This window comes from Ochlerotatus camptorhynchus, unplaced genomic scaffold (genome assembly GCF_037179485.1).
Source record: "Ochlerotatus camptorhynchus isolate MF236.1 unplaced genomic scaffold, CSIRO-AGI_Acam_v1.1 ptg000022l, whole genome shotgun sequence".
Taxonomy (NCBI): domain Eukaryota; kingdom Metazoa; phylum Arthropoda; class Insecta; order Diptera; family Culicidae; genus Ochlerotatus; species Ochlerotatus camptorhynchus.
Window position 1 is genome coordinate 2307295 of NW_027040514.1, and position 13017 is coordinate 2320311.

At 45.4% G+C, this 13017-nt stretch overlaps 2 protein-coding genes across 2 annotated transcripts in view; both read left to right on the forward strand.

The window, feature by feature from the left end:
* Nucleotides 1-9378, forward strand: part of LOC135705735 (D-beta-hydroxybutyrate dehydrogenase, mitochondrial) — a 292333-nt gene extending 282955 nt beyond the window's left edge. Inside the window, exon 8 of the mRNA XM_065227582.1 lies at nt 9271-9378. The gene's annotated coding sequence lies outside the window, so the exon portion shown is untranslated. The remainder of the gene's footprint in view (nt 1-9270) is intronic.
* Nucleotides 9379-9630: 252 nt separating this feature from the next.
* The window catches only part of LOC135705789 (dehydrogenase/reductase SDR family member on chromosome X), a 57359-nt gene continuing 53972 nt past the window's right edge, over nt 9631-13017 (forward strand). The window contains exon 1 of the mRNA XM_065227645.1: nt 9631-9935. Coding sequence (XP_065083717.1) covers nt 9755-9935 — 181 coding nt within the window. The 5' untranslated portion in view covers nt 9631-9754. The remainder of the gene's footprint in view (nt 9936-13017) is intronic.

Here is a 13017-nt window from a genome sequence, read left to right on the forward strand (position 1 = left end):
AAAATTCGGCAGCTTATATGGATGCATAACATGCGCTCCCTTACCCTGCAGCAAAAGGTAATATTACTTAACACCTTCATCACAGCGAAGGTGTGGTACCTCTCTTCCATAATACCATCGCAATGTATTCACACGGCAAAGCTGACAGCGACAATGGGGACTTTCCTGTTTCGAGAATTGGCAGCACGTGTCCCAATGCAGCAGCTGGCGCGCAGTAAAGAGCATGGAGGACTAAAACTGCAATTGCCAGCGATCAAGTGCAAAGCGCTTCTCGTCAATCGCCATCTTCAAGAGATCGATTCCCTTCCCATGGGCGTAAGTGCAACGAAGGATGACGATGACTCTCGGTGGGTGGCAAAGGCCTACTTTCGAAGACCTTCTACGCCCGATCCTGGGTACGATTGCAACAGAGACAAGAATCAATTTACTTAAAATTTTCATAAAATACATCAACTTTATTAATGCCAATATTAATAGTAGAATCAATGTAGGTGAGCTAGAGTTTGTTCTAAGTCTAGAAGAATAATTTAATTTTTTATCTGTTTGAATGTGTTATTTATTATTAAAAACTGAATAAACAATATACTTACTGCAAAAAAAAAAAAATATTCAGAAAACCCTTGTTCAACTTTGTGCCGCCGTGAATCATTCTATCACAAAAAAAAAACTATGCAGGAGACGGATTCTTCATCGCTTTTAACTGGTTAAGCGCATTGGTCACTGGCGGAAATCATGCTGACTCAGTTTCCAAATCTAATTTAGAAACAACGGTGGAGATGCTCTAATACGCAAGGAGGAGTTGGATTCTGCAGAGCGTCTGATCTCGACAATAACACAACAGTAGACACTACAAGATGTTCGATTGGATAACTTTTTCACTGTTTTCACAACACGAAATATGCTCCAAATAGACGATTATCGCAACGAACTGCACTGTCCACTAACAACCGGTACAATTTTGCAATTCTACAGAACGGGAAAAACGAAGAACGATAGCCCGTTTGATACACAATCATCAAATTTAACAGCGCAAAATCACGACGACGTGAATACCAACAACGATTGTCGACTCGTATTGACTTTTAATCCCGTCCCTGTTTAGATGATCTGCAAAACGTTTGCTTAGAGGCGTGTTGAATAAATCTGATGTCGACATCAGAGCAGTCAGACATTCTTAATCAGGATTTAAGAAATACGAGAATAATACCGGTTAGAGCTTACCACCATAAGAGAGATTTCAGTAGAACTCCTAGTCAATGGTGTGAGGTCAGAGTTGAATCTTTAGATACTTCTGTGGAAAATTGCATGACGATTGTGAAGAGGTTTCCAGGTCCATATCTAATTAATATTTCAAACAAGTTATGAGAAGAATTTTAAAAGAGTTGGAATGACTAAAGAAATTCCAAGAGCATTAAATTCTTTGAAAATTTGAAAGATAATTTTTAGTTAATTCTTTAGAGAGTTACATGAAAATTCAGCTATAAATACCAAGGGGATCGAATTCCAAAGCAATTCTGAGAAGAGTTTTATGAAAAATCCGAGAATAGTTCCAAGGGCATAATATAAGTGAATTTAGAGGAGAGCTCCAGGAGAGTTGTGAGCAGAATTGCACGACAGTTCCGAGATAAAATGTATGGAAATTCTAAGGAGTATTCACTATATAATTATGAAAAGATTTTAAATATAATTATAACAGGAACTTTTATTGAATTCTTTTAAATCAAATCTTAGGATGAATCTCTCATTGAGAATCTCAATTTTATTTTAGAGATACTCTGAAATTCTGTGCGGGAAATAATTCTAAAGGAAATTCGACAGCATAGGAGGTGGGTGTTTTATAAAAATGACATTTTCCGCGTTACGTAATATTTGGACGGGACCCAAATGAGAAATAATATTGTAATTCACAAAAGGCTGATATCGAGCAGATGTAGGATGAGCTTTAACTTAAGAACGATGTCGTGGTAACGAAGCTCATTTTCGCATCGGACAATGTAGTGAACAGCAGCAGCAGTACCTCCAACGGTAGAAGTCCACATCCTACCGTTGGAGGTACTGCTGCTGCTGTTCACTACATTGTCCGATGCGAAAATGAGCTTCGTTACCACGACATCGTTCTTGTGTTAAAGCTCATCCTACATCTGCTCGATATCATCTGATCGACTCTCCACAAATGAGAGTTGCGAGATATATTTATAAAATCGCCAGTTTGTTCGAACGATACCCGCAAGTGCAGATTGAGTTTAATGCAAAAACAGCACGTTGAAGAGGTCAGTGAGGTGACTGACCTACCTTCCACCCCACCGTGGGTTGTCAAGGTGATCAACTCATTACGGCGTCCACTGCGAGGAAGTTTTTCCGCATGACGGCAGAGGGAGGCGAAAATGACACCTTCATCATCATAAAGTGATCCGCCCCGATCGGACACCGTCAGTGCTCAATTAACATCGAAGAAGCTGTTGGCCAACAATCGTTACGCCAGTCTGAAAAACGGCGATGAACCGAAGGTGGAAAAGAAGGAGAAAGTTCCACCGTTCTTCGTGAAAGGATTCCCGGAAGGCTTGCGGGAGAAACTCGAATTTTACAGCGGTAAAGGTCTCAAGTGCACCATGCGCACGTGCACTGAAGGCATCAGCTAATGATTCCAACGATGAACCACTACAAGGCCGTCGAGGCGTTGCTGAAACTGAAAAACGCAATACTTCACGTTTTTCTGCTCCTACGATATTGAGACGACCAAGTCGCTCAAGTTTGTCTTGTGCGGTCTTCCCGACATGGAAACAGTCACACTCACTGTCACAAATATTCAAGATGAATCGTCATAACGCTTCACGTAAGTACCGTGACCAGCTGTATCTGGTCCACTGGGAAAGGAATTCAACATGCTTGAATGACCTCCAGAGCATTCGGGCCCTTTTCCACAACGTGGTGATTTGGAAACAGTACAAACCAGTCCACCGTGATGTCACTCAACGGGTGAACTACATGCTATTCGGGCATGGAACGAGAAGCTGCCACATGGCTTTCCGCTGCAACAATTATAGCAAGCAACACGCACCTGATGCCTGCGAATTATTGGAGGAAGCAGACCCCAAATATAAACATCGGGCAACCAAAAAGACATGCCGGAAGCGAGCGGAATTCATTACTATCCGCTTCTAGGTTGATCCTCCACCTGACCGAAGAAGAGTGCCAGAAAACAACGGGCCGAACTTTGCTGCCATCCTGCAAGGGCGCCAAATTCCGGTGCTTCCGCCACTTCCATTCAACAACCGTTTTGCTGGTGCTGCATCGGTCCCGCCAACAGCTGGGGTGCATGACACCGCTGCATTCCGAAGCACCTCTCCACCTCCGTATAGTGGCAGCATTTAGGTGCTCCCCCTTCACCCAGGAACCGAACTGAACAACTTCATGCTACCGTATGCCTCATCAATAAGTATGGACCGTGAAGCCATCATAATTGCCAATTGGAACGCGTATTCACTCAGGAGCAAGAGCATCGAGTTCGTTGAATTCCTTAACGAACGAAACATCGATATCTCCATCATCACCGAAACGCACCTGAAGCCCGAGATTAACGCCTTCCTCCCGGTTTTCGAGCCTGGAGGAGGGACATTAACTGTCCCTCTAGCTGAAGATTATCGAATCCGTAGGGGCATAAAATTTCTACTCCTGTAGGCCCCATCATCGTTGCAGCATAGTCCCCCAAACAAGTCATCATCAGAGATGGGTCGGCAGCAGTCCGGCGAAGAGATATTGTCAAGCTAACACGACGGCTGGAAAATTTCATCATCGCTGGCGACCTGAACGCCAAACATCAAGCTTGGGGCAACATTCGCCGCAATCAAAACGGCACCATCTTGAATAACAACATGCAGGAAGCGCAGTACAACATCTTGAGTCCGGACAATCTCACCCGGTTGAGTCGGTCCGGTGCTCACGCTAACATCGATATCTTCATCAGCAACATGGGCAACCAGGAACTGCCAGGAATTCAGCTCGGACCACTAACCGGTTGGGGCCAAAGTTGGTTCTTCGGTGAACCGATTCGACGCTTCACGGCGCAACTACCATCGTGTCAACTGGGACCAATATCAACAGTGCGTCGACACAACCATCGACTACGATGTCCAACCGGAGACGTCCGAAGACGTAATCCATCGATGAGACAATATCCCGGATCAGGGAACAACACGTGCCAGTATCCAGACAGGTGAGCAATACTCTGAACCTTGTCAGATCTACCAAAGACCTTATAAGGCTCCGTAGCACCATCCGAAGGCAGTACCAACGTTCTGGTCTGCCTGTCCATAAGACCAATTGCAATCGCTTTACCAAAATTATCTCAGAAATAACGGCTTTGCTAGTAAGATCCGCTCTCTTCCAGATTGTGCTATACCGATACCGATACCGTTCCAACGATTCAGAGATTCATCTGATAACCCCTGTAGAGAAGCTGGAGTGATAGGACAGAACAGCATAAGTCGACACGAGGCTGCGGTTGCTTAAAGCGCAGCCAAACTCCATCAGATTCCCATCATCTTTCCTGAGGACTCCAAGATCACAGCTGACGAACTGTTGGCCTACATCAAATCATCCAAAAACATGAATGCCCCAGGTTTCGACAACATCCACAATCTGGAACTCAAACATTTGAGTTCCAGGTTTTTCAATCAGTGCCTCCGACTTGGCTACTTACCCTTGGAATGGAAGTCAGCTAAATTCATACCCATCGCTGTTCGAAAGGGCAGTTAACAGCTGGCCTTCGAAAAGGTCGATTGACCGTCCACCTACTGTCCCGAGTAACAAACATTCTTAGACGGAACAAGGCTGTTTCTAAAACACCTGTCATGGCATTGTAAGACGTTGAAAAAGCGTTTTGATGGCCTGGTGTACAAGTTGCATCGATACGATCTTCCGATCTTCCTCGTGAAGATCATAAAAAAATATCTGTCGGACAGGACGTTCCGAGACTCTCTGAATGGCATCACATCGGATGCCTTTACCATCGGTGCAAGAAAGTATCCTTGGGCCCATCCTGTTCAATCTATTTAGCAAAATCTGAGTTAACGGCACAGTGGTAGAATGGTCCAAAGAGGTAGTCTACCTCGGACTAACTCTAGACAGTGGGGTATCCCAGTCGCGGAACAGGGAGTAGTGTCTAGAGTGACTAACAGTGAACTGACCGACATTGCCAAGTCGCTGGTGGTGAACAAGGCCCCGGGCCCGGATGGGATCCCGGTTGTGGCTCTGAGGGTGGCCGTTGCGGAAAATCCAGACATGTTCAGGTCTGTATTTCAGACCTGTCTGGACGTAGGCATCTTCCCAGATGCGTGGAAGTGGCAGAGGCTGGTGCTTCTCCCGAAGTCTGGAAAACCCCCTGGTGACCCGTCAGCATACAGGCCCATCAGTTTGCTGCACACCACTGGTAAACTGCTTGAGAGGGTCATCCTCAACAGGCTGTCGGCTTACACCGAAGGTGTAGACGGCCTGTCAAGCAGCCAGTACGGGTTTCGAAAAGGCAGACCTACGGTGGAAGCCATCCGCGACGTCATACAGACGGCAGAGATGGTCCATCGGAAAAGAAGGGGTATTCGTTACTGCGCGGTGGTAACCCTAGGCGTGAAGAACGCGTTCAACAGCGCGTGCTGGGGGCGATAGTCCGCTCGCTTCACCAGCTCCGAATCCCCGGAGGGCTGTACAAGATTCTGGAAAGCTACTTCCAGAATCGTGTGTTGAAGAATGACACAGAAGATGGCGAAAAATGCGTTAGAGTCACCGCAGGCTCCATCCTGGGCCCGGTGTTATGGAACGTCATGTACGACGGAGTGTTGAGGATAAGATTCCCAGTAGGCGTGAAAATTGTTGGTTTTTCCAACGATGTCACGCTGATAGTCTACGGGGAATCCCTCGAAGAGGTAGAGCTGACAGCGGCTCGCTCCGTTAAGCTTGTGGAGGAATGGATGAGATCCAGGAAACTGGAGCTTGTCCATCACAAGACGGAGGTGGTCGTAGTCAACAATCGCATGTCGGTATGCATGCGACGTTGACAGTCGGCGAGAGCACAATTAGGTATGTGCGCTCTCTGAAACTCTTGGAGGTTATGCTCGATGATAAGCTCAGCTTCGGCTGCCACGTCGAGTACGCCTGCAAGATAGCGTCCACGGCTGTGGGAGCATTATCCCGCATGATGTGAAACAGCTCGGCGGTGAGTGCCAGTAAGCGCAGGCTCCTCGCTGGGGTTATAGTATCTATCCTCAGATACGGAGGCCCTGCGTGGGCTGCGGTACTGTATACTGACTGCCACAGGCGGAAATTAGAGAGTACACATAGGCTAATGTGCTTGAGGGTGGCCAGTGCATACCGCACCATCTCGAGGGAGGCCGTCTGTGTCATAGCAGGAATGATGCCAATCGGCCTCATCATCAAGGAGGATGTGGAGTGCTATGACACGAGGACCGCTCGAGGGGTGCGCAACAACGCACGCGCGGTAGCGATTTCAAAGGGGAGGCGGACCTATCGCTTGATACCTTCCGTATCAAGCTGGGTCAACAGGTGCCACGGGGAAGTAAACTTGCACCTGACACAGTTCCTGTCAGGCCATGGCTGCTTTAGGAGTTACTTGCATAGGTTCGGACATGCAAGTACTCCCACCTGCCCCGCGTGTGCTGGCGTCGAAAAGACGGTGGAACATGTTGTGTTTGCCTGTCCACGCTTCGAGCCAGTAATGAACTTTATGCTAGCGATATGCGGAGCGGATACCAGTCCGGATAACATCGTCCCTAGGATGTGGGGTACCACCGAGATCTGGAGCGCGGGGGTGACTGCGGTTACCCACATAGTTTCGGAACTACAACGAGTGTGGCGTGCCGAGCAGCAGTTGCCTACTGCCCGACTAGAGCGTTAGAGTATGGCTAGAGGAGCGCTATAACGCACAGGCCCCTCCCACGAAGTAATGCCTTCGGGCGGTTCCGGGGAGGTCAAGGCCAAGCGCACAGGTTGGGATTGTGCAATTCTCTCATCACCACACCCTGAGTTACTTTCACAGGTCTCTGTGAGCAGATTCCCTCCTGTATGAAAAAAAAGACAGTGGGCTGCTTTTCAGGAAGCATGTTGACGCAACGAAAACCAAGTGCAACATCTTGATAAGATCGTTGTATCCACGTATCAACAGGCAGTTCACCCTGTCCCTGCAAAATAAGCTTGCTGTCTACAAGCAAATCATCCTTCCCGTAATCGAGCACGGTATGTCAATCGGGGGAGTTGTGCCAAATGCCATCACCTTAAACTCCAAAGGATCCAGAATAAGATCCTTAGGATGATCCTACAAAGTTCTCCACGAACGCGAAGTTCTGAGTTCCACCGTCTGGCTTGTGTTTGGGTCAACTCCTACTAGACATAGAAATAAGTTAGTTTGGTTAGAAAAAATGAACAATGAACCACAGACAAACAGAAATAACACATTGAATAGTTTTTACTGTAAAACATCGTCGCTAAAACATTACCGCCATCTGTTGAGTACACTGTGGTGGGCACTACGCTGACCAGATGGCGGTAGTGTGTAAACGTCAAACACAAGGGAATTGACTATGCGCGCCACAGGTGCCGGTACTACCAACTACGATACACTTTTAAATTGACCGTTGAATGCTTGTTCGATGAACAACTTTCGAGTGTTATGTCTGTTTGTCTGTGAATGAACTATCGGCTCGGTAAAGCTAATTTGATTGAGCCTAAAGGAACTAGATAAAAAAAAAATCAAAAATGGCAGAATTTCAGCATAAATGCAAATGGTTGCCCATAACAGACGATTATGCAAAGATTCATGCAAATCGGAGACGGTCGTGCCAAAAATTATTGTTTTACTATTTGGCTTATATATGATTCTTATCTTAATCGAAAGAAAGCATTATCGGTGGTGGATTTTAATAGTACTCGCCCTACTGTGGGCCATGCCTTCCACTGTACGATCATAGGTCATCTATGAAATCAAATGATGTTAAGTACGTAAACATTTGCGTGGCTTTTAACAGAGGATAATTATGTTCGTTTCTCGAACACCATGACAGTTGGTTCTCGAACCATTCAACCATAGTCGCTGCAAACTACATTCAAATATTAATCTCCTCTTCAGAAACAAAAGTCAAGCTCGTCCAGATGGTCACGTCTTACCCAAAATCAAAACTTGAAACGTGTCTTACCCAGCGGTGAACGGCAAACAGCCATCAAACTCTCCACGGCAATAGCTCCAAGGTCAGTCAATTGTTCTCGCTCATCTTGAACTTGAACGTGGCGTAAGCGTAAGAGCGCAATTAGAGTCTCAGCACTCAATCTTGGTCCATGCACGGGCTGCTGAGTAACAAAAAAAAAAGTGAGGTTCCATCGAACAACAGCGCCAATATTACCAAGTCTATTTGTCTTTCTTATGGAAACAGCCGCCGCCGGATTACAGACGAAAAAACAAACCAGCTTGACGCAAAATCTTTCAAACATCGACAAATGACTCTCCTCGAAGCGAATGTGTGCTGCAGTGGGAGCAGGCGGGGTGTGAAATTAGATGGTAATATCGCACACAAAAACCACCACCATCGACGACTGTGACCATTGTGGGCTACACGCTATTTCAAAACTAGCCCAAATTTGAGTAGAATCGCCGCAAATCGGTCGAAACTGAACCTACTCAAAAATGGTAAACTAATCTGAATGACAAATGAACAACACGGATCGAATTCAGGCTCTCAGGTGGGTTCTGCTTTCACCGATCAGGCTGTATTCTACCCAAATTTGGGTTAGTTTTGAAATAGCGTGTAAGCATGAGTATTTCCTTCCAATTACGCGTTGATGAAAGATGAAAAAAAATCAAGGCAAGAAAAAAAATAGCTGCCATCGCTGTTTGATGGCTGCGAATAAGAAGTTCAATAACAAAAGTAATTTTGTTCAAACAGTTGGTGTTTCTGGCGCAATATGTGGGCAATTTTGCTCCAAAGTTCTTCGGTCAAACCTGCAAAACTTGGAGCTGTGTTCGCTCAAACTGCAGGTGACTCACAAAATCGTCAAATATTTACATTACCTCTCGCATTGTAGGGTAAACATTTGCGGAAAAGGTAACTCAAGTGGACAACAATAGATTGAAGCGCAGGCTAGAAATAAGGGTTCGGGTCCGAATGACGTAACGTTTAACCGGTTCTCCGATGGACCGCGTCGAAACGACGAAACCACAATCGAGTTGAAATCTCTAACTTTGCATCTATCCATTTCTCTTCCCCGCAGACAGACAGAGCACCACTGTGGTGTGTAATCGCCCGAACTCACCAACAACCAACGGCCGAAAACAGTTCGTTAGCCACGCATGACGAAACTCCCGAAAACAAGTCTCTCACTCGGACGGCAAGCGACGAACCTGATCTTAGCAGCGAAATCGTCTGGATCGAAATTATTGTCCGCCATCAGCCAAACCACCTCAATCGATCGCTGCGGGTTTCTCGGATCGCACAACATTGCAGAAGTTCGTCCGTGGCGGTTCACGTCGTCGTCGTCACCGCCGTCGTGGTCGTGGTTTGAAAAACATATAGCCGTAAAGTGTACGTGGAACAAGCGAATACTATTTTGGTGGTGACTACCGTTAGATACCTCAGTCAGTGAGTGCGATATTTACTGGGTCACTTCCGGAGTGTACAGAGCAAACCGTTACAGTTGGGTGTGATTGTGGGAAGTGATTTTCGAGAAAAAACAGTGCAAAGGCAAGTAAACAGACATGGCTCTGCTATTGTATGTCGCTATTGGATTGGTGATCGCGGTGCTGATCTTCTTCTTCATGAAGTCCTCGAAGGAGATGCCCAAAAATTGGTCCCAGTTTGTTTCGGAGTTGAAGGTGCAGCAGTGCGGCTTCGTCGGTATCGTGGAGGATATAGTGCTTCGAGGGGCCAACAAAGTCAGTAAGTATCTCACACTTGCAAACGGGGTTTCAGGTGGTCGGCTCAGTCTCACTCGTGGAATGGAGATTGCGTAATTATTGGAGGCGAGATTTTCGACTGACCGCTTTGGCGTTTGTTCAAATTTTGATTGTGGTAAATTGGGTTGTTCAAGGGTATTGAGGTAAATATTCGTAATCTGCATAAAAAATAGAACCGAAATTCAAAATTACATCAATGTTGGTGCACTGAAACTATTTTAAATAAGTGCGATGCCATGTAGCAGTAATACAAACGGTATTTTTCAACAATCAAAAGAGTTTTTCATTTGCCTCGGATTAGAATATGAAGTCGTGGATTTCTTTAGAGAAATCGTGGATTTAGCGGCTCAAATTTTGAATATCTTGTACAGTCCTGAATTTGGCTCATTTGTAATCAAAGCATTCAAACGCCTTACACATCACTGAAATCAGCACAACAGAAAAAAGTTTCAAAAGTAGATTCAAAATTAAAATCATTCTATCGTTTCCGTTCAAGTCCTTCAGATTGTACCACTGCAACATGTAGACCGAATTCCCTTTGGCGGAAAAACTCACGTACAGATATTAAATGGATTTCACCTACACTCCACCACCACCCCCTCAATCGCTCCCATACAAATCCCATACGCCCTGTGGAGAAGAGAACGTCAGATGCAAATCCATTCCACTCATCCCAGTCACCAACAAAAGAATCCTACCAGTCAGTGCCATCCATGCAGTGGACGCACTGACAGTCCTATTCGTGTACAGATTGCACCAACCCAAGCGACGACGCCACGTAGAAAACGCACATTTCGAATCGTCATAAGCGGTTGATTTTAATTTTGGGACCCATTCAGTTCAGCTCTTGTTTTTTTTTCTCTAGGTTTTCAATTTTTAAACAGTCAGAGGTTTGATATGTCACCTGTCCTGAACCAGCGACCCACTTGGTACTCACCATCATCCAGATGGTTCCATTGCCGGTCCTGCCCAAATGTGCAAATGAGCACAAAAGCAACTCATTTGGGCTGAAAATCAGGTTGATAAGTGAACGTAAACTCTCATTTAAAATTGATTTCCCCCAAGTGGGTGGCCGAATCCACAGCCAAGTTGTCGTCGTCGTCGTCGTCACTTGTTTATCCTCCATCCCGAAATTGGATCAATTGAACATGGGCGGTTTCGGGGTGGAGATTTTTTTCTGGCGCTGTTCTGTTTGAACGAAATTATTGTTTTTATTTTGGGCGGTTATTTTTCATTTTTTATTTTCCTGGCCGAGAGCTTTTGGTTAATATTTACGAAGCATTAATTAATCTGTGTGTTCAATAATTAACATTTAATGGTGCTTTGCGCAGCGGGGAGGGAGATTGCTTCCGGTGTCAAGGAAAATTAAATTTGATTGTCGCCATTATTAGTTTTTGATCACGGTCTTCGCGTAGGTGCGGTATAAAATTAATGATGAGTCTCATTATGGCGATTTATGCGACTGGGATTCGCACTCCAGCTGGGGCTAATTGCAGTTAACTGCTGTCCACGACGCGTGATGAGAATCGATTATTATGCTCTTGTGGAACTATATTCAGGTATGATATTAACTTGATCTGCAGCCTATCGATTAACTTAATTGCAAATTCTTAACCAATATTTTTAGAAACATTCCCACGAATAACAAACGTGTCGTTATAAATCAGCGAAATTGACATATTCTTCTTCTTTGCATTTTAAGCTTAAAGGGTGATACGGTCAAAATTTGGTCAAGGGAAAACGCGTGTAAATCGGTGAAATCGTTTATTTAAAAAATCAAATTAAATTTCTTTTTCAAGTTCAATTAGTATAAAATTCAGGAAAAATATTCAGTTAGGCTTCCGCTTTTCCAAATCCGAATTGCCGGGCCTTACGCTTGACCCCTGCCATCAGATTTTGTACAGCCACCTTGTCCACCTTCTTCGCCGCAGAAAGCCAGTTTGCCTTGAACTGCTGCTCGCCCTTAGCAGTTTTTTTGGTCTTCTTTAGGTGCCGCTTGACAATAGCCCAGTATTTCTCAATTGGGCGGAGCTCTGGCGTGTTGGGAGGGTTCTTGTCCTTGGGAACCACCTGCACGTTGTTGGCGGCGTACCACTCCATGGCCTTTTTACCGTAATGGCAAGATGCCAAATCCGGCCAAAACAGTACGGAACAACCGTGTTTCTTCAGGAAAGGCAGCAGACGTTTATTCAAACACTCTTTCACGTAAATTTCTTGGTTGCCAGTCCCGGAAGCTATGAAAATGCTGCTTTTCAAGCCACAGGTACAGATGGCTTGCCAAACCAGATATTTCTTTGCGAACTTTGACAGTTTCATGTGCTTGAAAACATCTGCTACCTTTCCCCTTCCTTTTGCCGTATAAAACTCCTGTCCCGGAAGCTGCTTGTAGTCGGCTTTGACGTTGGTTTCGTCGTCCATTACCACGCAGTCAAACTTCGTCAGCATCGTCGTGTACAGCCTCCGGGATCGCGCTTTGGCCGTCGTATTTTGTTTATCATCGCGATTTGGAGTCACTACCTTCTTGTAAGTCGATAGTCCGGCTCGTTTTTTGGCTCGATGCACGGTTGTAGACGATACACCCAGCTTATTTGCGGCATCTCGGAGAGAGAGGTTAGGGTTTCGCTTGAAACTACCGGCAACTCTCTTTGTCGTCTCAGCGGCTTCCGGTTTTCGATTTCTCCCCGATCCAGACTTCCTGGCTGTCGACAAACGTTCCCCAAACACTTTAATTACATTTGTAACGGTTGATTTGGCAACTTTTAGCGATTTTGCCAACTTTGCGTGCGAGTAGCTCGGATTTTCGCGATGCGCGAGCAAAATTTTGATACGCTGCTCTTCTTGCTTGGACGGCATTTTGACAACTGAAGAGTGAATTCCAAAATCAAAATAGGAGCAACATTCTACACACACACACCTTCAAAATGAGGGGTATTCAGGTTTTTTAAATGCAAAATTGAAAGAAATACGTCAAGTTGATATTGACCAAATTTTGACCGTATCACCCTTTATTGCGTGCTCTCAACTTAGTGTTATAGATTCACTTCCACATTTATTAGTTACGAGAT